This window comes from Myotis yumanensis, unplaced genomic scaffold (genome assembly GCF_028538775.1).
Source record: "Myotis yumanensis isolate MYYU_CA2020_CCGP unplaced genomic scaffold, mMyoYum1.0.hap1 SCAF_13, whole genome shotgun sequence".
Lineage (NCBI taxonomy): Eukaryota > Metazoa > Chordata > Mammalia > Chiroptera > Vespertilionidae > Myotis > Myotis yumanensis.
Window position 1 is genome coordinate 22,268,789 of NW_027223764.1, and position 25,542 is coordinate 22,294,330.

The 25,542-nt window shown below is 44.4% G+C and overlaps 1 protein-coding gene across 1 annotated transcript in view; it reads left to right on the forward strand.

Annotated features, from left to right (window-relative positions):
* ALDH18A1 (aldehyde dehydrogenase 18 family member A1) overlaps positions 1-22,027 on the forward strand; it is a 62,350-nt gene extending 40,323 nt beyond the window's left edge. Inside the window, exon 18 of the mRNA XM_070432620.1 lies at positions 21,949-22,027. Within this exon, the coding sequence (XP_070288721.1) occupies positions 21,949-21,953 (5 nt within the window). The 3' untranslated portion in view covers positions 21,954-22,027. The remainder of the gene's footprint in view (positions 1-21,948) is intronic.
* Positions 22,028-25,542: the final 3,515 nt, after the last annotated feature.

The following is a 25,542-nucleotide window of genomic DNA, read 5'->3' on the forward strand; positions in this document are numbered from 1 at the left end:
CTAAAATAAGTCTCAATTTCCTTACTGGGAAAAAGTAGAGGGCTAACACCTACCTATCAGGAGAGAACCAGGTAACAGAGTAGACACGTAGCCCATGAAAGAAGCTCCACCAATATTAGCACAGTTAGCAGTAGGGACACAGCTGTCATATCTGTTTTTCTATTCCCCACTGAGCACAGCTAGCAGCAATGCATGTAGGTGCTAACTGATCAACAATTTTTTATTGAGGTGTAATTGACACATAACATTATATTAGTGTCAGGTGTGTGACATAACTATTTGATATTTCTATATATTGTAAAATGATCATCATAAGTCTAGTTCATATCTGTCACCATATATAGTTACACATTTTTTTCTTGTGATGAAAACTTTTAAGGTCTACTCTCTTAGCAACTTTCAAATATCCAATACAGGATTATTAACTCTAGTCACCATGCTGTACATTACATCCTCATGACTTACTTATTTTAGAACTGGAAGTTTGAACCATTTCACTCCCTTCATCCATTTGACCTCCCACACCCTTCTCTGGCAACCACCAATCTGTTCTCTGTGTCTGAACTTGGTTTGGTGTGTGTGTGTGTGTGTGTGTGTGTGTGTGTGTGAAGATTCCACATAGAAGAGAGATTCTATTTGTCTGACTTGTGTCCTTTTCCTTACCATAATGTCCTCAATGTTCATTCATGTTGTCTCAACTAGCAGTATTTTCTTTTTTTTTATGGCTGAATAATATTCCAGTATATATGTACTAGAGGCCCGGTGCACCAAATTTGTGCACTTGGGGGAGTCCCTCAGCCCGGCCTGCACCCTCTTGCAGTCCTGGAGCCCTTGAGGGATGTCCAGCTGACCGTTTAGCACTGGCTAACACTGCCGTGAAGGCGGGAGAGGCTCCTGCCACCAACGCTGCGCTCGCCAGCTGTGAGCCCGGCTTCTGGCTGAGCAGTGCTCCCCCTGTGGGAGCGCACTGACCACCAGGGGGCAGCTCCTGCGTTGAGCATCTGGCTCCTGGTCATCAGTGTGCATCATAGTGACTAGTCGTTCTGCTGTTCGGTCGATTTGCATCTTAGCCTTTTTTATATAAGATAGGATATGCCACATTTTTTTTATTCATTCCTCTATTGATAGACACTTAGATTGTTCCCATAGCATGGCTAGTGATTACCTATCGAAATAGATGACTTGGGGCAGAATTAGGGAGGTGGAGGGGGCCTTTCTGAGAGCCCTGAACCATTAGGGACATTGGAGTGAGGGTGGCAAACTAAAATGACATTTGTTAAATTTTGAAACTGTGTGGGGCAAGAGACCAAAGAGCCTAGGCTTCTAAGAATAGAACTGAATCTTCCACAGGCTTTCAGGGTTGAGAAGACTGGCAGGCTGTCAGTCAATACCTTTGCTGACCCCGACTTATTTCTAAAAAACTGAGGAGTGTCACCATTCTCTCCTAGTTGTGCTCGTGAACCTGTCCCTGGAGTGTCCTGGAGTGGGCGGTAGGTTACACGTTACAGTTACAATGTCTTTTCTGCTAGTGCTTCTGGCAAAACTCAGTGAATAACCTTATAATCACTCTTATCTTATAATCCTTTTAGTGAGAATGAGATTTAAAACTTCATTCACTACTCAGTGAGCACTTATGTGCTATGTGCTGGAAATAAGAGACATTTCCCCTACCCAGTGGTTCAAGCTTGTCTGAGAATGCTGCCCTACCCTCAGAGAGTACTTCTTAATTCCAACTGTTTATCCCTCCTTTTACCCCAATTCCTAGGACAAACCCTTTGGACAAAACAGATAGATCTGCTCCAGGCTGGAAGGGAGGAGAGTTCACTACCACCTCGGAAGAAAAGCAACTCTCTTTATTTCATCTTGCCCTAAGATTCCTCCAACACTAGGGGGCAGTCTGGCCCCACAGACCTAAGGAGGTCACCCCTCCCTCAAGTCCTGGTGCCTGCAACCCCGCACCACCACCACCACCACCACCACCATCTGACCACCACCCCGCCATGCTCACTAGAGGAGTGCTGGCCAGTAAAATAACTCAGAGACCCACTCACCTAGAGGCAAGGACACGGGCTTTTGGGGGATGAGAGACAGAGCAGGGGTTGGAACTTGGTTCCGCCCCCTACTTGCTGTTTGACCTGGGGAAAGTCTTAAGTTATCTGAACTTTGATAATGCTTATCTATAAATGGGCTTTGTGAGATTCTAGGTAAAGCACTGGGCACGATATCCGGCATGTGGTAAACCTTCAATAACTGTTTGCTGTTATCATTGATTCTGTTCTAAGGAGTTGCTTTCTCTGAGTTCTGGATATTACTCTTTTATTTAAAGTCCAAACATCCATTTCTAGAAAATCAGGTGGAGACACTGTTAAGAGATATCTACAGCCCTAACCGGTTTGGCTCAGTGGATAGAGCGTCGGCCTGCGGACTGAAGGGTCCCAGGTTCGATTCCAGTCAAGGGCATGTACCTTGGTTGCAAGCACGTCCCCAGTAGGGGGTGTGCAGGAGGCAGCTGATCAATGTTTCTCTCTCGTCGATGTTTCTAACTCTCTGTCACTCTCTGTAAAAAATCAATAAAATATGTATTTTTTAAAAAAGAGAGAGATATCTACAGTGTACCAGGCGCTATGATAAAAGCCTTATGCCACAACAATGCGAGTGAGGGCATTGCTATCCCTCTTTGACCGGTGCAGAAAGTGAGGATCAGAGAGGGTGAGTAAGTTGCCTAAGGCCACACAGTTGGAAGTGGTAGGACTTGGATTAGAACCCAGAAACTGGGTGTCAACTCTCTGAACCACCACAACAGGCTGTAGCAGCAGCGTTTTCCCAGAAGCTTCTTGTATGTTAATCCAAGGCAAGTTGTAAGGAAGGCTGCAGAAGGAGTTGCCATAGCTACTAACTGGACCCCTTTGCGAGTAATCAGATCCTCAGTCTGCTCCAGTTTTGCAAGAGGAGATGCTTGTCTGGAAACTCTCCTCAACACCTGCCCCTGGAGGGAGCCGGCCGCACCTGAATTATTTAGAGAGTCTCTGACACTTGATATAATGAGCAGGTGTGGATGCCTCTCCAACTTTGCCCGACATGCCTTTACTTACCCCCCTCCCCTCCCCCTTGTTGCCTATGAGAAAAGGGAGGCATAGCTGTCTCCACGTTGTGTGTCTACCTCCTCCTCCATCCTCCCTCCTGAAAATTATTTGTTGGAAATGGGCTGTTTTTTCTGCAAATTTCAAATAATGTTGATTTGAGTTTAAATGGGTGGTATAAACAGGACCCTAACTAGTGAGCGGATAGCTTGTCTTTTTCTATTGATACACAGTTCCTTTTCCTCTATCCTAAACGTACACAAATAAAACCCAAAGACTGAATTTTTACAAATGAAAAAAACAACAGGTATAAGAATATTCATAGTTTAGATTTCAACTATGTAAAAGGAAAGAACTGTATTTAGAGAAATGGAAGGGAATATGAATACAGAGGTGTCACATGACCTATAATTGTTAGGCCATCATAGCATATGGAATAGCACGATAGCAGTTATATGCAAATTCTGTGATTAGGGTCATGAGCTTTCTAGGATCCGCTCCCCGCTCATGCACCCTCACCTGATGCTTATATACACCCCTCTCCTTGATGATCCACCCATCCATCTCTCCCTTTCTCTCACTTCCTGTTCAGGGGCCAGTGCTGTGGGCTCGCTGTGCAGGGGGGACTTGTCCTGGGAGAGAAGAATTGCTTCCAGGTCTGTTCCTCATCCTCTCCATCTGGTCTGTGAATGTATTGTTATCAGCATCCTTTGTGGCACCCTGATTAGATTTTAATGTGAAATCAAATTGAATCCTAATTAATAATATTTGAATTATATATCTCTTTATAGTGTACTATTTGAAAACAATGAGCCATTAAAAATCAAAGAGTATTGACATGGGGTAGAAGCTCACCAAAAAATGTTGAATAGAAAAAAGCTAGACTATGAAAGAAGTATGCTTGACATTTCCCAATGATATTCCATATATATTTGGTTAGAAAAAAGATTGGAAGGAAATGTATCAAAGTATCATGAGTGATTCTTACTGAGAAGGGAGACTGTTAGTGAGTTTTGTCATTATATTCCTCTAAGTTTTCCAAACTGTTCTACTACTTGAATTATTTTTAGACTATTTTTCTTATTTTCGAAGCTACTAATCTTTATTCCTCTGGGAAATTCTTGGTACAATGGTGAAAATAAAATGTGTGATAACAATCTTTGAAATCAAAAGAGAGGCTTATTTTTCCATCCCATCCCCCTTTGCAGCCTGCCTTTTGCAGACAAGAAACCAAGGCGCAGGGGCTAAGTCCAGACAGGAGCCCACGCCTCTGCCTGTTTGGGCATTGTGGCCTCAGAGGAGAGACTGGGCTAGCAGCTGCAGGGAGCCCCTAGCCTGAGCCCTGTCTGCTGCTGAGCTGGCTTCACCCACTTTGCAGGAGAACTTCAGAAAACCAGAGGGGCATCTGCTCGGGGTACTTCACCAAACTCTGGTTTCCTTTCTCTTACTCGCAAATAAGGCTACATCGCTGACTGTGTTTCCAGATTCTGTTTCAATGCAGACAATTAGATGGTAAATAATTCAAGAGAACGGAAACTGGCAAAGTGGTGTGTGATGTCCAAATAGCTATCTTGTTTACCCTCTGGTGTAAACTTCAGGCTCGCCTGCAAGTCGGGAGCCCAGGAGTGGGTAAAACGTGCAAACACAGGCATTTCCCTGTTTGCATTCCTTCCCACCTGTGAGCATTGTCCGGCGTGAGGTTGGTTCCCCAGTTTGATTCAAGTGAGACAGCGTGGCTTTGGCAGTCGGATGTGATGACTTCTCAGGCAAGTCTGAAGTTCCTCCCACAGGGCTGAATGTCCAGAATCCAGAAGCATCCACCTCTCTTCGGGGTGAGGACTCGTGATCCAAAGTGGAGGTCTCAGCAGTATCACCGTCCTTCCCCTCCCTCTTCCTTCTGTGCCAGGAGGGAGCTGCCTCTCACCGGGCCCTTCTAAGCTTGCCCATCATTCAGGAAGCAGTCTTATTTAAGGCTCGTTGAGTTACAGGTAACATAAGCCACCTCCACTTTGCTTAAGAAGAAAAGGATAATGTATAATACGGACACAAGGTATCTCAGAAAGCCCAAGGCCAAAAAAAATAAGAGAGAGAGAGAGAGAGAGAGAGAGAGAGAAAGGGAGGGAGGGAAGGAAGGAAGGAAGGAAAGGAAGGAAGGAAGGAAGGAAGGAAGGAAGGAAGGAAGGAAGGGAGGGAGGGAGTCACCCAGCCGCTCAGGAGACAGGAACTAGCTCAGGCAAAAAAGGGTCATTAATTTGTGTGGCTCAGGTAAGCAAACCACAGTGAGTACCAAGGACAGGAAGCAGGCCGACAGCATCTAGCCCCCGGAAGCTCCTCATGTGGGAGGGCTTCATTTCCTGCTGCTGGAGACTGGCTTCTTCCATGAGCATGGGACATCACCAGTGAACCTCCAACCTATTCTCAGAGCTTTGTCCCACCTCCCAAATATTAAAAGGTTCTTGGCTCCAAGTTCTAGTGCAGGAGGACTCTGGTTGGTCCACTTGGGCTGCCTGTCTCCTTGCTGCATATAATGAGATAAAGAGGAGGGCCTTGACGTGATTGGGCTCATTCAGCCATATATCATCCATGTGTCCTGGCATTTCAGGTCCTATCTGCATGACCATACTGTGGTTAAATCTTTTTTAAAAATATGTTTTTTTCTGATCTTTAGAGAGAGAGAAAGTGAGAGGGGTAGAAAGATAGACACATGCCCCCTACTGAGGATCGAGCTCACAACCCGGGCATGTGAATCAAACCAGTGACCTCTTGGTTCATGGATTGATGGTCAACCATGGACCCACACCGGCCGGGCTGTGGTTAAATCTTGAAATAATTTCATAGGACTTCTTCTGGATAGGATGGGGTATGTAGCAACAATCCAGTGTTCCTGCTGAAACAACTAGAAACATTGGGTAAATTATAAAATCATATTTTTAAAGACATTGGATTGATGTGGCAGCAATGAGGACTAATGAACTAGAATTCTGGATAGGAGAGAGTCCTTTATAAGTGAGCTGATAATCTCTGATAATTTTCTTCCCTGGGGGTGTTTGCCCAATCTAGGTGCGGGCCTAGGATAGATAGAGCTTGGTCTGGGCATAAGGTCTTCACTCGAACAAAAAGAGACCAGTAGGGCCTTGATGATCAACGTGATCTACAGGAGTGTAACATTGGAATCTACGGGACTCTAGGCACATGGTCCATTTTCCCCAGGGACGTTTGCTGAATTCTGGGGTAGAGCAGGAGAGGCTGGGCCACAGGTGTCTAATAGCAGAGGGACATTTCCCACAGACTCGTAGTACATAGGAAACAAAATCCTGTTGCAGGGAGGAGGGCTGCATCAAACATAAGATGCATATCCCCTTCAGGACATTTCTAAATTTTGAAACTGTGTGGGGCAAGAGACCAAAGAGCCGAAGCTCCTAAGAACAGAACTGAATCTTCCACAGGCTTTCAGGGCTGAGAAGACCTGGCAGGCTGTCAGTCAAAAGACTGAGTGGGCTCCCCCAAGGAACAAGATGACTCAAAGCTGGACTGGGACTATTAAAACTGCACTCCAGCCCCGACGCAGCTGAATCCCTGGCCAGATTGAGGTGATCGGTCCCTCACCCCATTTGCTAACAGGAGCAAAAGAGAAGCATCACTGGAGAAAAATAACATCATGTACAACCCCTGTGGTTATTTCATACAGCTATAAGATATTGCAAAGAGCAGAAAAATATGACTAATAATTCAGAGAAAAAGCAGACAATGGAAGCAGACCCACGAATGATTCTGATAATTGAGCTACTAGACAAGGACTTTATAATAGGGATTATACATGTTAAAGAAAATATGTTTTCACAATATATGAAAAGATAAAGAATTTCAACAAAGAATTGAAATCTATAAAAAAAAGACTGAACGGTGAAGTCTGCCTCTTCTTACTTCAAACACTGACTTGGGATGTCTGAGCCAGAAGGACCGCACTGCCCTGGCATTTGCCAAAGTGCCAGTATTGCCCCATGTGTCATAAGTCTGAATGCTTAAAGCTATACATGAAGGCACAGTCACCTCTGCCCCATGCTCCCACCCAAGCCTTTCTCTTCCCCTATAGCCTACTTGGAGACCTGGAAGCTAAAGAAACCAGGTTCTCAGGTCATTCCTGCCATCTGGACGCCCAGTCACATGAAGCAGGGATATGCTGGGGCTGGGCAGAGCCGAAGCTGGCCTCAGGCCCGGGACTCCTGGGTGGTGACTGGTAGTGACTTGGTGCACCCAAACCCAGGATAGGGAGTAACCCAGTCAACTCCCCTAGAGGTAGGGTGTCAGGTTACCCTCCCCTATACCTGACTTTTCCGTCCTAGGTGCCTCTCGAAACTGCACCACCCCAGCTGAGGAGCAGGGAGTGGGGATGGGGATGGGCGGGAAGGTAGTTATCGGGAAATCTGTCTGTCTAGACGCCCATTTGGGTTGATATGAGAGGCCAACTTTAAACCGAAGCAGGCACTCTTTTCCGGACTTCCCAGGGCAGAAGTGATTATTGTCGCCCATTCCCCACACACCCACCCCATTCAGTGGCAGTCTCAGGCCTCACCCTCTGGCCTGAGGGGATCAGTTGGTCCCACACACATCCCCTCCCTCCTTGCCTTGGTCAGTCACCCACCTTTCAGAAAGTTTTCCTGTGAGACCCCCAAAGAGGAAAAAGCACGTTGTGTCCCTGTGTTGATAGGGGAAGCCCAGGACAGGGCTCCTGTTTCCCGGGTCTGAGGTTAGTGCTAACAAGGACCTTAGACATTATCTCAGACGCTGAGTCCCCGGAGAGTAAGAGCCTGTCACAAGCTTCCAGGAATAAGGCGAGCATGTGCTGGGCTGTACGGTACAGCATGGTGACTGCAGTTGCTAGTCCTGTCTCATGTGTTTGAAAGTTGCTAAGTGTAAACCTTAAAAGTTCTCAACATAAGAAAACAATTGTAACTATGCAAGGTGATGGGTATTAACTAGACTTACTGTGGTAATTATTTTGCAGTATAGACATGTATCAAATCATTATGTTACACACCTTAAACTAATGCAATTTTATATGTCACTTATATCTTAATAAGACTGGAAAGAAAAAAAGAAAGTAGGAACCTCAAACACCACTGGAGTGGGGCCACAATGTCCCTACAATCCCAGTGGCCAGTGATAGAATAATTAATAAGGATTATTAGTTCACTGAACTCAAATTCCTTGCATACATTGAAACCCAGGAGTCTGTAATAGCACTTTCTAAACCCTCCTTTGTCATCTGTTGAAGGATGCTGGGGAACAGCCTATTATTTTGAAACTGGAAAGAAACAGCATTGAGCTGTGTGTCAGGGCAGGGATGACCAAGTTGCTGAGGGGAGGGGGTTCTTTAGAGAAATGTGTCAGCGAATAAATGAAGAGATGGAGCTAAGAAATGAAGTTAGCATATCAACATTTTTGCAACTTGTAATGAAATCATGGATCTAGGCAATGGTCATCAATGGTTGCTAACATTAAAAAAATAAACATTAAAGGGCACTATATGCCTTCTGATGTAAATACAGAAAAATACCTATGAAGCATTCTTAAAAATTCAAAAAGGACCTAAGCCTGATCAAGCCTCTTGACATAACTACCATTTTGTAGGAAATACAAAGTTCATGTATTTCCTTTGAAATACTGTGGAGAGGCAACCAGCGATATACCAACTGTGGGAAACGCTGGGACAAGAAACCAACTCCCTTCAACAAGCAAATCACAGAGGTGTGTGTGTGGGGTGGGGAGGGGGGGGGGGGTTACAGAAAACAACATACATATCACCCAATTGCAATATGGACACAATTAGGGAAATTTGAACACTGAATTGACATGATATTTTAAAAAGTAATGTTCATTTTTCAGGTGTGATGATATTCTATGTGTAAAATACCCATCTTTCAGGGTGACACATTGGAATATTGGTGGGTGAAATTATATGATGTATGGGAATTGCTTCAAAATAATCTGAGAGGAGGTGTAGTGGTCAGGGGGTGGGACTGGATGATGGGCACATGGAAGCTTAGGCTGTGTTCTCTCGGCATCTGTGTGTGTTTGAACCATAAAGAGAACTTGGGGAGGTGCCATGCTGGGTGCTAAGGTCTCTTGGACGAGGCAGGCACCATCCCTCCTGCAGAGTGTCCTACATACAAACAGGTTCCCAAACTCTTAGCGCGGAGCCCTCTCTTATTATTCTTTTTCCTAGCAAGCTCCATCTTTGAATGATTCTGCTCACTAAATAAATGCATTTATTATGTCATAATTTAAAAGCACTATCCCTTTGAAGTGGTTTGAAACATCTAGACATTTCTTCTTTTGTGAGCCTTAAAGGAGGTCTTGTCTTAGAATCCCAAAGTCATCCAACTGTTTATGTTTACAGGGGTGGAAACTGAGGCAGACAGGGAGACTGCCAGGGTCACCTGTGGGCGGAGGTGGGACTGGAGCATTGTTCTCCTAACCCTAAGGCCCCTGCTTTCGCCCAGTACACCACCATCCGGTGAGCGTGGGAGGTGTTCTGGGACTGCGTGTATAATCTGGTTTACCGTACTAGACACAATCGCTTCGTAAGCCTATCATCTTCTCTTTTTAAGACTGAGCTATGCCAGTTCCTCCAACTTTTCTTCCTAGATTTTGTTTACTTGCCACCTCTGAGACTGTCCCAAAGCCACCTGACACATTACTGTTATGAGTTGGCTCAACGAGATAGACCACCGACTCAGAATTTAAATTTGAAAGCCTTTTATTAACCTGGCCAGCTGACCACAGCCCGTACCTTCCCCCTCTGGGAAGCCTCGCGGCATGTGGCAAAGAGCAAGTGTGCATTATGATTTTTATAGCAAAACAGTGTTACCTTAGAAGCTCACAGAAAGTTCATAAGCACAACGGGGGGTAAACAGAGTCACACCTTGACTGGTCTAAGACAATCTAGCAATTTTTCTTTCATGGTTCCTAACCCTGCAACCCCCCTCCATACATCAGTCCCTCCTCCCAGCACATACACAATCCTCATATCCTGGCAACACAATCCTTCTCCATACGTCAGTCCCCCCTCCCAGCACATTCTGTAACATTCTGTAATCCTTCCATTGCGCAGTTCCTCACCCTAGCACAATTACCAGTTTGTTTAAATTTCCCCCGATGACAGGTTGCTTAGCACTTATTTTCCTCACCCATCTTAAGCATGAAATTAAGTAAAGAAGTGAAGCAAGTCAACTCTTGGTTTTCCAGGGGTATGTTGGCCAATTTCCCATCAATCATGGTAGAAACAAAACCAAAACCCCCAAAGCCACCATGCATAGCAGGGGTAGAATGCCAATAGATAGATGCCACACTGGGTAATCTTGATGTTCCTTCCTTTCACCAGGCCCACAGTATGAGCAAGTTCGTCTATTGAGAAATATCTATGCATGAGTGTTTAGTACTTTATGTTGGATGCTTGTCACAAACACTTTCACAGAGATTTCCCAGTGTGAAAGTGCCCCCCAGCGATGTTTCCATTGCAACTTCTCCTCCATCAAAAAAGAACTTCCTGTCAAAATGGCAGACCGCGTCTCCCCCCAAGCCTTCTGTCTGGCTGAGCAAGGAACCAACCTCGCTGCCAATGTTCTCACATGCAAGATTGGAATCTTTAAAAGCCCTTTTGGATGGTACTGTGGTCAGCTCTTGTCTCTGTTGGGAATTATTCGGTTTCCTTCCTGAATTTCCATCAGGGGGAAAACGAGGCTTGATCTGCCCACAGCAAGAACAAGTGGCTTTCACAGCAGCTGATTGGAATGGGAAACTGGGATCAGATCCACCTCCAAAAAGCTTTCACGTGAAAAGGGATGAGGTTTCAATTATCTGCTCCAATTCAAGAATCTCCAAATGCTTCTTGAAAATCCAGAATTGTTTACTTAAATCAATAAAAGCAGAAAAAGAACTATAACTAGAGCCAAGTTTTGCATTGCTACCCTCAAGGGCCCAGTGGAGTCTTTGACTCACGAGAGCAGAGTCTGAGGAGTAACTGTTAGTGCCATGGCCGTGCCTTGGGACAGGAAGCTCCATCGTCCCCCAGCCTGCATGCTTGGCCTCAATTCTTTCTTCTGATATTCCCAGGCTACCTCCCCAGCCAACCTTCTTATCACCCTGCTTCCCTGATTTTCAGTGCTCTGCTTCCAACCTAGAAACACAAGCCAAATAACCACAACTACATATTATATAAGCTTAGCAAACCAGACATAGAAGAGAATTCCCCGCATTGGATAAAGACTATATAGCACAAAACCTAGGTGGTGGTGGTGGTGGGGGGGGGGGGGGGGGGGGGAATCATAATTAATGGCAAAATATTAGAAGCATTTCCATTAAAGTCAGGAACAAGAGAGACAACTATCCCTGTAGTGTACGAATGCGATGGGCTAGAAAGGGAATGAGAAGCTTCCATATAGGTGAGAGAGAAAGAGAGCTTCCTGTTTCTCCTCTGTCCTTACTGCTAATGGCTCCACTTCCCACCTTGATTTTTACCACTCAGTCTGTGGCAAGGAGCAGATGGGAATGGTCTGAGCTTAAGATGCCTATGTGGCAACTACCAATTTTACTGTTGCCCGGTTGATCATTTCCTTTTAGCTATCTGCAGCCAAGGCAGGAGGCAGAATAGGAGAATAGGAAATGAAAAGAACACACAAAACTTAACTGGTTAGAGTTGCGTGATATAAAGAAAGATGGTGGCAGGAGGAACAGAAAGAAAGAATTAAGTGAGCAAGAAGGACAAGTGAAAGAGAAAGGGTAGACATGTGGCTGAGTAGCCAGGAGTAGGTTGGAGAGCAGAATCCTGACATGGAGAGTGATGATGAGAAAATGCGAAGAAATAATAGCCAGGAGAACATCTGGTACAGAACCTGGAAGCTTATCATGCCTGGAGGAGCGTGGAGGTGTCCGTGATGGAACTGGGTTAGCAGGAAGCTTTGAGTGGGAAGAAGTCGTTGTGGGAGCGTGGAGATCTCAGGTCAGAGGTAGAATTTGGGGAAGCTCCCAGTCCTCAAAGATGTGCCAGGCACTCGGCTAAGTGCTTTACACTCATCGTCTTATTTAATTTAACCCTTACACCAACTCTATCATGTAGGTGCTCTTATCCCCCCCTCTCCCCCCCGCTTCTATAAACAAAGATATTAAGTATTTTGCCTGAGATCAGTCATTTAAGAGTAAGTGGAGCTGGGATTCAACCTGGGTCTGCTGACTCCAGAGCCCTGGCTGGTATCTCTGCAGCTTCACGCCTCCAAATCCTTATCTGGCTTGACCCAGTTTACCTTCCAAGGTTGGGTGTATTCAGGGTGCTGTGGGAGGGATCGCTATGCATTCTTTGTGTGGGTAGGTCAAAAGGATTTTTTTTGGGCTAGTGAAATTATGGATGCCAGTGGCTCTAAAATCCCTGTCAAATGAGGAACTTTTGGAGGAGCTGGGGCTGCGGAGTCTGGAGGAGAGAAGGATGGGACATTGGACATCTGACATGGAAAAGGTGGCCATCTCCTGAGCTGGTCCAGAGGGGAGGGTGGTTGGTGTGACCCAGAAGCTGATTACAGCTCAGCCTGGGGTCAGACTTGCAGGTAAGGCTTTCTGAGAGTGGGATGGCCTGTAGAAGCTCCCCATTGCTGAAGGCGTCCAAACCAAGGTGCCGCCGTCCATTTACCTATTCATACTCACTTTTGTGGCGAACCCACAATGTGCCATCTCTACGCCAGGCATTGGGGTACAAAAGGCAGCAAGACAAACGTGCTCACTCCTTTCCTGGAAATTTCATTTTCGTGGGGAAAACAGACAAACAAATGGAGAGACAATTATATAAACCACTTATAGGTCATGGTGTGTGCTATGAGGGAGCTGAGGTAGGACAGAAGGGAGGAAACTGGCGTGGACCTTGCCGTGCTCCATCAAGGGTCCCTGTTGGGATTTCCGTGTGTCAGTCCCCCAGCTTCTGTGCACTTGCCTTATAAGGACCAACTCCGGCAACTTCGTTCCAAGGACGCACAGCCCTTGGGCCACTGGAGCAGGAGCTCTTTGCCCCAAGCACAGAGGGCGCCTCCTAACCCCCTGAGCCAGGACTTAGCTGGCGGAGTGGGAGTGTGAAAGCCCAGCCCTTCGTCTTTAGGAGGGACAAGTCTGGATGCAGGCTGGGCCTCTAGGCTTCTTCCTTGCTTGGTGACTCCTGATTCCCTGCATGACTCCCCTCATTCACTATGGGTTTCTCTTGGGGGCACTTTTTATTTTATTTTTTAATATATTTTTATTTATTTCAGAGAGCAAGGGAGAGGGATAGAAAGATAGAAACATCAACAGTGAGAGAGAATCATTGATAGGCTGCCTCCTACACGCCTCCTCCTGGGGATTGAGCCCACAAACCAGGCTTGTGCCCTTGACCAGAATCGAACCTGGGACCCTTCAGGCTGATGCTCTATCCACTGAGCCAAACCAGCTAGGGCTCTTGGGGGCACTTTTTAGATAAAACACTTGCTCATGAATCTGCTTGTCTCAGGGTCTGCTTCTGGGGAACTCAACCTAAGATGGGGAGAGAGTCATGCTCTGATTTACCTTTTTAAAAGGTACCCTGGTTCCTGTGAAGAACAGGCTACAGGATGGAAGCATGGAATAAGGAGACCAGTGAGGGGCCAGTAGTCTAGGTAAGGGATGAAGGAGGGGGCAATGGCGATAGCAGGAAGAGCAGAGATTTAAGGTCTGTTTTGAAGATGGAACTGACCAGGTTTGCTTGGACATGACTGAAGGAAAGAAAGGAATCCAGAATGTCTCCTAGATTAGATAAGTACACGTCGGGCTATTATGGATAGAAGTCCCCTCATTGGGTGGGAGGTGACTTCAAAGGCCATGTGCCCATTTGAAAATCCACCTGCAATGGCTGGATTTAGCAACCAAACAAAAGACAGGCGCTAGAGATGGCTACACAGGAGAACAAACATAAAAACACGGGAATGTACATAGTCTGGCAGGTGGCTTGCAGAAATCATTAAAGTAGCCCACGTTCCTTTGGAGTTACTGGGTAGTGTGTTTCTATTTCCTGCTCCTATAGCTCCCCACCCACTTGAATCCAGGCCATGCCTGGTGTTGTGAAACGTGCTGGGCCTTTCTCTAGGAGGAAAGTGGTGGCGTGAGAATCATGCTGACCTTCTTGGCTTGACTATCTCATGTTCTTGCTGACTGTTCACCTTTCTTTTTTTTAAAAAAAACATATGTTCAGCTGTTGTTGTTGTCAACATGTACTGAGTACTAACTAAGTGCTAGGCATACACACACACACATGTCCCCAAAACATGTATCATACTTTAACAGCTGATAGATCAATTGGTGTTTCTTTCTTTTCAACCAGACTTAGGTTTGAACAGAGGAAATTCATCCTAAAATGCTACTGGAAGTTTGAAAATGCAGTTGAAGTACAAACACTGCCTTTATAATTATTCAAAGTGTGTATACATTTTGGGGACAATATATATTTAACCTTCACGACAACTCTTTGAGGTGGTGTTCTTTCATTCCCCTTCGGAACTGAAGCCATCATGGTTTAGCCACTTGTTCAAAGTCAGGTAGCCTGAGAGTGGCTGAGCTGGGATTTGAACCGGAAGTCCCATACCAGACCCCAAGTTCTCCACCGGTATGATTAAACTGACTGGAGATAAGACAATGTTCCCAGGACAGCCTGAGCATTTCCTCTGCCTAGACAAAACTCCAGGCACTCATGGCCTTGAGCCCTGGGGCAGTGGGCAGGTTCTCACGGTCTCTCGACAGACACGCCCACTGCCCTATGTTCCCACCCACTCCCAGCGTCCCAGTTCTTCAGGGCACCCATCTAGCTCTGCTCTACAAAACAGGGCTCCAGGATCTCTTTCTTGGATTCCTAGTGAACAATCCAAGCTCTTGAAGAAGGCAGGCCCCTTTGTGGTTATGGAATTTCCGTAGGACCCCGAGGACACTTGATTAGGGCACATCAGATGCATTGCATCCATGTTCCCCAAAAGGAAAGTAGGTAACTGAACTCCTACATTGACTGTAGGGAACTCACAGTTAATGTCTAGCATGTTGTCCAGGTGACACGTACCTAGAAGCCTGGATGTTCCCAATTCGCTGGAGACGTCAAGGGCCTTTTTAAATTTAAGAGGAGCTCCCCAAGGCCAGAAAAAATGCCCGCCACAGGTGAAAACAGCCTGAATGTCCAATAGTACTTAATTATTAGTTACCTCACTAACACAACATTCCACATCACAAAACATTCTTGAAGGTGTTAAAAGAAAGAAATTTTGAATCACACTGGTTTCATAATATATTGTTTATAAAGTGAAAAAAGGTGGCAATATTTTACACACTATGACACCAGCTATATGAAGAAAAAAGATACAATGTATGCATAGCTAATAATGACTATATCAAAATAGTGAAATTAATTAATAGTGAAAAAATAATTTACTCTGAAGCCTATCTGCAAAGGCTACATACTGTGTGATTCCAACTATATGACATTCGGAAAAAGGCAAAACTCGGGAGCAGTTAAAAGATCCGTGCTTGCCAGGGGCTTGGGTGGAGGGAGGGAGGGAGGGAGGCCGATGTGAGGAACGAGTAGGTGGAGCACAGGTGATTTTTAGGGCAGTAAAACTATGTAATGATGGATGCATGTCATTATACAATGGTCTAAACCTACGGATGTACAGCACAGTGAGTGAACCCTAATGTAAACTATGGACTTTAGTTAATAATAGTGTATCAATATTGGCTCACTTGTAATAAATGTACCACACTATAGCAAGATGTTAATGATAGGCGAAACTGTGTGTGTGTGTGTGTGTGTGTGTGTGTGTGTGTAAGGAGAGGGTGGTGAGAAAATATATGAGAACTCTGTACTTTCCTACTCAACTTTTTGGCAAACCTAAAACTGCTCTAAAAATGAAGTTTATTAATTTAAAAAATGATAATCTATATTTCAAACATGCAGAAAAATGCAGAGAATATGAACACATATTGATTCACCACATAAATTTACCTTAAGAGATTGCCATATTTGTTTTAGATCACTTTTTAAAGAACAATATATAAAAACCAATATCTTTATACCTCCCTAAATTTTGACCTCTTTCCTCCCTCCCCAGAGAAAATTCCTTCTATCCATTTTTCTATCTTTTTACACGTCTGATGACATTAACAGTATGTAATATTGTTTTTGACCTTTTACTTCTTAAAAATTGAATTATATTTCTGACTCTGCACATTACCTTTTTTTTACTCTTATATTAAGAATTAGTATTTCTTGATACATTGCAGCTCTTGTTTATTCATTTCAAATGTGGTATAGTTTTCCATATGCATATACCACAATAGAACATTTTAAAGTAATATTTTAGACTATATCTGTATGACATAAGGAAGTACTCCTAATGTTAAATGAGAAAAACAAGATATAAAATGTTATGTATAGCATGACATTAAAAATATATACATACGCACAAAATACTGTAATGTCAAATACAACAAAGTTAAGGAGTGTCACTTTGGGGGGAGACAGTTCATATTTACTTATTTCTTTGTCAGTTAAAGTTAACATACAGTATTATATTAGTTTCAGGTGTACAACATAGTGATGAAATATTTATATGACTTACAAAATGACCACCCTGATAAGCCTAGTGTGAAACATAGTTATTACAATATAATTGACTACATTCCCTATGCTGTGCTTTATACCCCTGTGACTGTCTTTACTGTTTGTTGTTGTGTTTTTAGAGCGTGAAGTGAGAGCGAGTTTATTAGTGAAGCAGTGAGACAGAAAGTGGCTACTCCACACACAGCAGTGGCTACTCCACGTGACTGTTCTTATAACTGGCAACACCTACTTCTTAATCCCTTCATCTTTTTTTATCCATGCCCCCACCCACCTCCTACCTGGCAATCATCAGTTTGTTCTCTGTATCTAGGAGTTCGTTTCTGTTTTGTTTGTTCATTTATTTTGTTTTTTAGATTCCACATATAAGTGAAATCACATGGTATTTCTCTTTCTCTGTCTGACTTATTTCGCTTAGCATAATACCCTCTAAAAAGGCTATTTTTGGATTGTGGGATTATGAATAATTTTCCATATTTCCTGAACCTTGTACAGTGAATAAGTATTGATTTTCTAATTTTTTAAAAAGTAAGACTAAAAGCATGCAGTGTGACTGAAACAGGAGTTTGAACTGTATATCCCACAAAATTATTAACTCCCTCCCTGCTCTGTTGGCAGAGCCCCTGGCGAAGCTGCCATCAGCCCTGCCTGTGTCACCCAGCCACCCCTCAGGGGCAGCAGCTGGCCCTGCAGCTCGCTGTCCCCACAGCCGTACCTTCCTGGTCTCTGCGGCACATTTGGTTGTTGGTTTTTGATGCCTGATATCCGCAACGCCATTACGGGATTGGCTATAATTATGCCTGCCGTGGTATTATAGGACTGAATATAAATATACTTGCTACATGTGAGGAGAGTTTATTTCTGTTCACAGTTTACCATCTGGCTGCAGTACACCCGTTCCTCACTGAGAGGGTGAAGAGCACTGTCCCCGCTAGAGGTGAAACAGGAGTCAGATCGGAGGCTTTAAATAAGCAACTTCTGCACAGTCCTCTCAGCACCTGTGATGGGGCCACCCGGCCAGGAATCCCAGGAGAGAGGCAGCAGCCTGGAGCAGCTTTGTATCAGGTCTGGATTGTTCTTTCCCTGCCCCGAGCATGGAAGGAAGCTCAGCCAGGCCAGCCCAGACCTTCCTAAGTCATAGTACCCCTGTGAAGCCCCTCTCCTTGCAGAGGTACCTGTGTCACCACCTTTTGCCTCAACTTCCCTCTCCAGCCCAAGTCCTACATGTCCACCCACCTGCTAGGTCATTCCATCGGCCTGTGCTACAGTCACATCAACAATATCCAGAATTATTTCTTAGGTGCCCAGACAAGGTATTTATTCTGACTTCTCTATTTCTCATAATGGTACTATCATGATCCTGTCATCTAGGGGATCATATTTTTTGTTGTGTTTTTTTAATATCTCTTCATTGATTTCAGAGAGAAGGGAGAGGGAGAGGGAGAGAGAGCGAGCGAGAGAGAAACATATGATGAGAGAGAATTATTGATGGGCTGCCTCCTACATGCCCCTTACCGGGAACCAAGCCTGAAACCTGGGCATGCGCCCTGACCAGGAATTGAACTGTGACCTCTTGGTTCATAGGTTGATGCTCAACCACTGAGCCAGACCAGCTGGGCTACATGGTCTTGTTTTATTAAAAAAATCCTGCATGGTGAGAAATTTGGCAAAATGTAAATAGAATTTAATAGAGATGATGAAAAAAAATTTTGCTTATCAATAGTTTCTAATTTTTTCACAATGATTAAATTTTACTATTAGAATATTTAAGAGAAAATAAACTGAGTGGCACAAAAATGATAGGATATTAAAAACATCACTATTTTATGTTATACATGTGAGTTAATGACATAATACTTTTGTGACTTGCCATCTTGAAAGTTCACCATTACGTTCCTTGCTAATTACATCACCTGTTACAGAGGGTGGTTTAGAAACACAGAGGTTAGTGTTTACTTATCAAACGGAAAGGCCTCACTTCTCACAAATGGTGGCTGCCCAGGCCTCTGCGTTACAGCCAACAAATCTTGGCTTTTTTCTTTCTTTTTTTTTTTTAACCAGCCTCTGGACACATGAAACCCTGGGTGAGGGCGTTCTCCTGGCCTGGCCTACGAAGCTTAGACCAGAATTGCCACAGAACCATCGACACAATAGAATGTGATGTCGTGGGCATCCCAGGAGGAAATAACGCTAGATTGAAATGCATTTTTGCATCATTGATTTTCTCTGCTGATTGAGCCCTGTGTATCTCATTTGGCAGATCCGCTGCAAAGTGCATGAACTATTTGTGCCTCAGTAGTTGCCAATAGATGGATTTTGCTAGGATTGCGAATTGGCCATCTTGAACTGCAGCCTGCAGAAGCCACCTCTGGCTCAGCCTCCGGGTCACAACAACAGCCACCCCAGCCGCTGCCACCAGAAACAGAGACTGGAGAGCTGTTCTCAGGCCTCAGAGACAACAGGGCCTTAAATCTTTTCTGCAACCAGGCAGGATAAAATATGGCCTTGCGAGAAAGCAAACAAGGGTCTCTCCTGCTCTTTCCTTTCTCTCTCATGTATCCTCCGTGATATGTTCTTCCTCTTTCCCTCAAATCTCTCCCTCTCTCCCTTTTTCTCTCTTCCTGTCATCTTGGCCCCTTCTTCAAAAGCAAAAAAATAAGGATAACAGTTACAAAAAGAAAACATAAAATAAAGACTAGTTTATAAAACAGTGAATGGTGAACTACTTGCAATAAAATGATCAGAGAGAAAAGCAAAATGTAAAACTAACCATGTAACATGGCGTTGCTTTTTAAAAGTATACAGAGAAGAAAGATGAAAAGGAGGAAAGCAAGCCAAGTGGGAATAGTGGTAGCTTTGGGCAATAGGAATATAGATGATTTTCATTTTTTTTCCTTTTAAATGTTTTTGCATTTCAAAATTATCTAAAATGATTAGTAGCATACTTATCCTCAGGAAGTTTTTATAAAAATAAATACAGTAATAATACACCCATAAACAACTAAAGCAGCCTTTGCTTTTCATTCAGCAAGGTGTATTGGCCTCTGCCATTTAAAATAACAGGAACCTGACACAGACAATAGGGTGGTGGAGGGGTGGGGGCGAGCTGGAGGGGGTGGTGGGGGTCGGGGGGAACGGGGACATATGTAATACTTTCAACAATCAAGATTTTAAAAAAAATAAATAAAAAAGCAGAAACCTAACTCAAGCCAGTCTGGCAGGTCCTCAAAAAGTTAAACTTAGAGTTACACATACCATATGACTTAGCAATTCCACTACTAGGTATATACCCAAGAGAACTGAAAACATATGTCCACATAAAACCTTGTACATGAATGTTTATAGCAGCATTATTCATAATAACCAAAAGTGGAAACACCCCAAATGAATACGAACTGAAGGGATCAACAGATTGTGGTAATACATACAGTGAAATGTTATTTAGTCATAAAAAGAATGCAATAGTGATACATACCACAACAAAGATGAACCTTGAAAACAGTATGCTAAGTAAAAGACCTAAAAGGCTGTATATGGTATGATTCCACTGATATGAGATGCCCAGAATAGGCAAATTTATAAAGACAGAAAGTATATTAGTGGTTGCCAGGCACTGGCAGGAGAGGAAGATAGGGGCTGACTGCCAATAGATATAGGGTTTGTGTGTGTGTGTGTGTGTTTGTTTGTTTTTTATGGTGATGAAAATGTTCTGGAATTAATTTCTAGTGATGGTTGCACAATCTTGTGAATATACTAAAAACCACTGGGTTGGACACTTTAAAAGAGTGACTATTCTGGCATGTGAAATATATCTCAATTTTTTAAAAACAGTGTGTCTATCACACTGTCTTGTCGTTGCCTCTATGTTTATTGGTCTCTCCCCCTAGATTGTGAGCCTCTAAGGTCCCGTCCTTGTTCCCTGGTTCTCCAGCTCTGGGTAGAGGACCTGAACAGAGCAGGTACATGAAGCCGGTTAACTCAGTGACTAGAGAGTCGCCTCCCCAAAGCCGAGGGCCCCCTGGCTGGCTCTGCTCCCACCCTCATGAACCATCTGGCTGCTGGCAGCCCTAGTCCAGGTATAGAACCGCAGAGTGGAGCAGCCTACAGTTTGAATACCAATGGGTGGAATCACATTGTTTTAGACCATCGAGCCCTGTCCAGGTCACAGTGAGTTGAACAAAGGGGCTGCGACGGACCCTTCAGGGGTCCTTACTTTCCTCCTGTTGGAGGGTTCACCATGAATAAGCCTCCTTCTTTGCAGGTGGCAAGCTGGGCTGCAGCAAGTTCCAGAAACCTGGTTCTAACATGCGGTCTGGTTCTGCTCTATTTCTAATCACGGTCAAATGAAAAAGTCCTTGGTTCCCCTGGCCTAAGGGAGGAGATAGGTAACTGTCTACTTCTCTTTTTGTACAAAGTCCAGTTGCCCTCACTCCCTCGGCTGTGGGACACGACTCTCAGTTTATCTCCTTCTTACAGAAGAGCCAGATAAATAGGTAGGCTGTGCAAGCTCTGCTTAGGTCACCAGTTTGAAAAGGGCTCCAACCTCCCCAGAAATAGGACTTTCCCAGACCTCCTGTCACCGAGAGCCACGTGTGCCCGGCTGAGTGGCTTGGTGCAGCCAGTGGGGGAAGCAGGCAGTGAGATCCCTCAGGAGACGGCACAGTGGCCAGGGATGGGCATGAAACTGCCATTCATAGAAATGGGCCAAAGTAAGCGAAGCTTTAGGAGACAGGGCAGGACCGACTTGCTGAAGTAATGGAGAAGGGGCCGTCACTGATAGGCATTCCTGCCGCCTTCCTCCTGCCCTCTCCCCACACTGCGCTGGGCATCTCCTCCGGGTAAATGCTGGCAAACTGTGATGAACTGTCCCAGGGCACCCATGTGACTCCACTTGGCCCTGTGTAATGAGTTTCCTCAGTGAACTCTTCCAGTCACCTCTGACAAGCTTCCAGAATGTCAGTGACTCCCTTAATGCCATTGTTGTTGACTTTTTTTAAACCTTGATAAGGTTACATTCGTTTGGTGAGGCTAAGTTGCCCCATTTCTGAAGTTTTATTTTTTCTTCTTCAGGCCATTTAATGATCTCTCTTCCTCTCTTGCCATCTCCCTGCACCCCTCCCTTTTCTTCACCACCCTCTTTTTCCTCCCCTCTCTCTGCTTATTCCTTCTTCCTGGCTTTTTTCGCTAACCTTAAAAATGTTTTTTTTTTTTTTTTTTCAGGTTAACACTTCATTAACTAAGTTACTTCAGAATAAAGTAAACTCAACATATTCTCACCGATGAATCCTCTGCCCGCAGCTGCCTTCAGACGCTCCCCAAACCCCTGACCTAGGGCAGGCCATTCTATTAATACAGTAGAAGTGGATAGACTGTCCTGTACTTCTGATTTCTCACAGAGGTTTACCCAGGTCAACATTTTAAATGTCTTATTTTGACTACTTCACAGCATAAAACAATCTCAAAGTCAAACCTTACACACGTGGTCAAATACAATGCAATTGTATAGAACTGGGATTCTATTATGTACACATGTTTTTTGTGTTTTTTTTTTGTTTTTTGTTTTTTTTTAATATATTTTATTGATTTTTTACAGAGAGGAAGGGAGAGAGATAGAGAGTTAGAAACATCGATGGGAGAGAAACATCGATCAGCTGCCTCCTGCACACCTCCTACTGGGGATGTGCCCGCAACCCAGGTACATGCCCTTGACCGGAATCGAACCTGGGACCTTTCAGTCCGCAGGCCGACGCTCTATCCACTGAGCCCAACCGGTTTCGGCGATGTACACATGTTTTTATCCAACTAACAACACAAGACACGTCGGAGCAAGTGTTTCTAGACTGATAAACAGAGGCCTGTGACTAGACTTTTGGGGTTATAGATTGATGTTCATTTTGGCCCTGCTTCCCAAGCATAGCGATCCCCACGACCCCTCTCATTTCTGCCTGGCCCTGTACATTTCTCCTGACCAACCTCTACCCATCTCACCAAAGTTCCCCAAAGCAGCACCCCCAGCATTGACCTCCAAAGAATATAGAATTCTTGGATCTGGCATTCCACGATGTTCAAATTAGTTTTTTAAAAATATATATATTTTTATGATTTTAGATAGGAGGGAGAGGGCAAGAAACATCAATGTGAGAGAGAAACATTGATCCAGCTGCCTCCTATACCCATCCTGACCAGAAATTGAACCTGGGCATGAGCCCTGACCAGGAATTGAACTGGTGACCTTTTGGTGCAAAGGATGAGCCACACTGGCCAGGGTTCAAATCAGTTCTGTGCCTTCAGTAACCTACACAGCGAAAGGGATAGATTCGCTTTTTCTCCTGCTCCCTCTTCTAATTCCTCACACTCATGGCCTACTTCCTCCTGCCTGTTTAAGATCCTGGCTTGTGTGCTCCACTCTCTTGCCTGATATTTTTATTTCTCTCCAGCAGCAGAAGGACTGCTGGGAATAATCTGATGCACATGAAGAGAAAATGAGGATTTACTAATAAGATTAAATTAAATTTAAGCAGACTTTTATCAGTGTGTGAAGCACAGTGCTAAGCACTGTTTGAGATGAGCAGACACAAGCCAGGACCTCATGGAATTTACAATCTGGAGAGAGGATGAGGAATAAGACTACCCATATATACCTGAGTTCCTGCCAAATAGGGTAAAGTCCATAAGAAAGGAATAAATGAAAGCAGGGGTGCTCAGGGAGCCAGGACCATGTGATATAAGTGAATGGTTGGGATGGAGAGCGGAAAGTCCTGAGCTTTACTCCAGGCTCAGTCACTGATAAACTGATAAGGCCTTAGTGTTTCTCCTTCCCAGGACAGGCCCTCATAATGTACAGGGCCCAGTGCAAAATGAAAACGCAGGGCCCCTTATTAAAAAATGAAGCATTTCAGGATGGTGAGAGCAGAGCATGGGACCCTTCTCAGCACAGGTTGCACATTCAGGGGCCTGGTCTTCCAGGGGCCTCTGCTAAGTCAGGGGTTACCTTTGGGAGGCAAGGAGCCCAGTGTCACCAGTGCCCAGCACAGGCCTGCTACTCAGAGGAATCAGTGAATGACTGGAAATAAGAATGAATTAACATGATTACCTCTGATGATTTCTTGGGTTGCTTTCACTGTTAAAATGTTATTAGACCATGATTCTGAATAATTTCTGGAGAAGACATTTTAGATGAATCTTAAAGGATAGGATTTTTCTTTCTGTTTTCCCCTCTTCCCTTCCTTCCTGTATTTTTCCATTTAGTTCACACTCTAATGATAATGTTAGGCTTTACAGTGAGAAACGCAACAGTCACACAGACTGGGACCAGCAGAGGAGTTCACAGTTGAGGGATGACTTGAAGACTTTGGCCTCATTTAAGATTCTTGAGGCAATTTCCCACGTACATCAGATGTCCACGGGTAGAGTCTGGTTTTTCATTTTAAAATACAGAGGAGCAAAAGATACTCATAATCCCATTAGAACTATTAGACATAGTTCCAATGGGATTGCAGTATAAAACTAGTTTTCAACCTACTTTTTCATTCTATAATATATTACAAGCATCTTTATGTGTTAATAAGTGTCACTATACTCCTTTGTTATGGCTGTTGGTATTGTGTCATATGGTTGTATCATAATTTTCTTATCCAATCCACTCAATTGGATATTTGAGGAGTTTTTTTTTTTGTTTTGTTTTCCTATTCTAAATGGTGTTGCTCTGGCCCTGGATGGGTAGCTCAGCTGGTTAGAGCGCTGTCCCGATAGGCCAAGGTTTCAGGTTTGATCCCTGGTCAGGGCACATACAAGAATCAACAAATGAATGCATAAGTAAGTGGAACAACAAATCAGTGTTTCTTCTCTCTCTCTCTCTCTCTCTCTCTCTCTCTCATCAGTCAATAAATAAAAAGTTTTAAATGGTGTTGCCCTGCATTTTCTAGGTAGGCAGCTTACTTAGCTTCTCTACCTGTTATTTTCCTCCTGTGTGGATAACCTCAAGATAATTATAGTATTCCTCCTGGGCTTGTTGTGTTGTGTCAGTGAGTTAATGCAGGTAACACTCTTAGGACGAGTACAGAAGAGTGCATAGCAGACTAGACATGCTCAATAAAAGCCTTTTTATTACTTTACAGGCCCAGAAGGAACTGTCTTGCCTGTGTCATGGAGTAAGTTAGTAAGGGAGCCTGGGAAGCCTGATTCCTAGTCTAGTGTTCTTTGCAAAGCAGCCGGATGAGGTGCAAGTGGAGAGAGGCCTGGGCTGGGGTTCCCTAGATGGAGCAGTTTTCTGGGGGTGTCTTGTCTCCTCAGCTGCAGAGTAAGCCCCCCGGTGGCGAGGGCTCTTCTAAAATTCTATTTTTCACACAGAAGAGGACAGCAGGTGCTCAGCGAAGGCTTGACCCTGTTCCTTGACATCTAAGAATGTTAGCAGATGTGTTTCCCATCACCCCGTGCAGTCATCAAGTTCGGTCTATACTTTGCCACATGCAGCCTGTGAACTGGGCATGTGCCCTGGCTGGAGATTGCCAAGGGCAGCTGACCAAAGTCCGTTCTGTTCAGCCCAAGGAGGACTGGGGTGTCCAGGGATGTGGGAAGCTAAGACTGGAGGGAGCAAGTTCCAGGCCAGCTCTTCGTTGGCCCTGTGACCTTGGACAAGCAGGACTGGAGGTCAGGATGGTACGGTACAGTGGTTAGCTCGGAACTCAATCTAGTAAAGTATTCTTTTCTCCTTGCACATTACCCTGTTTTATTTTGTTCACTCTACTTTTCACATTGCAGGTGATCTTGTTTATTTATTCACTTATTTGTCTCCCTCACTAAAAAGTGGGCTTT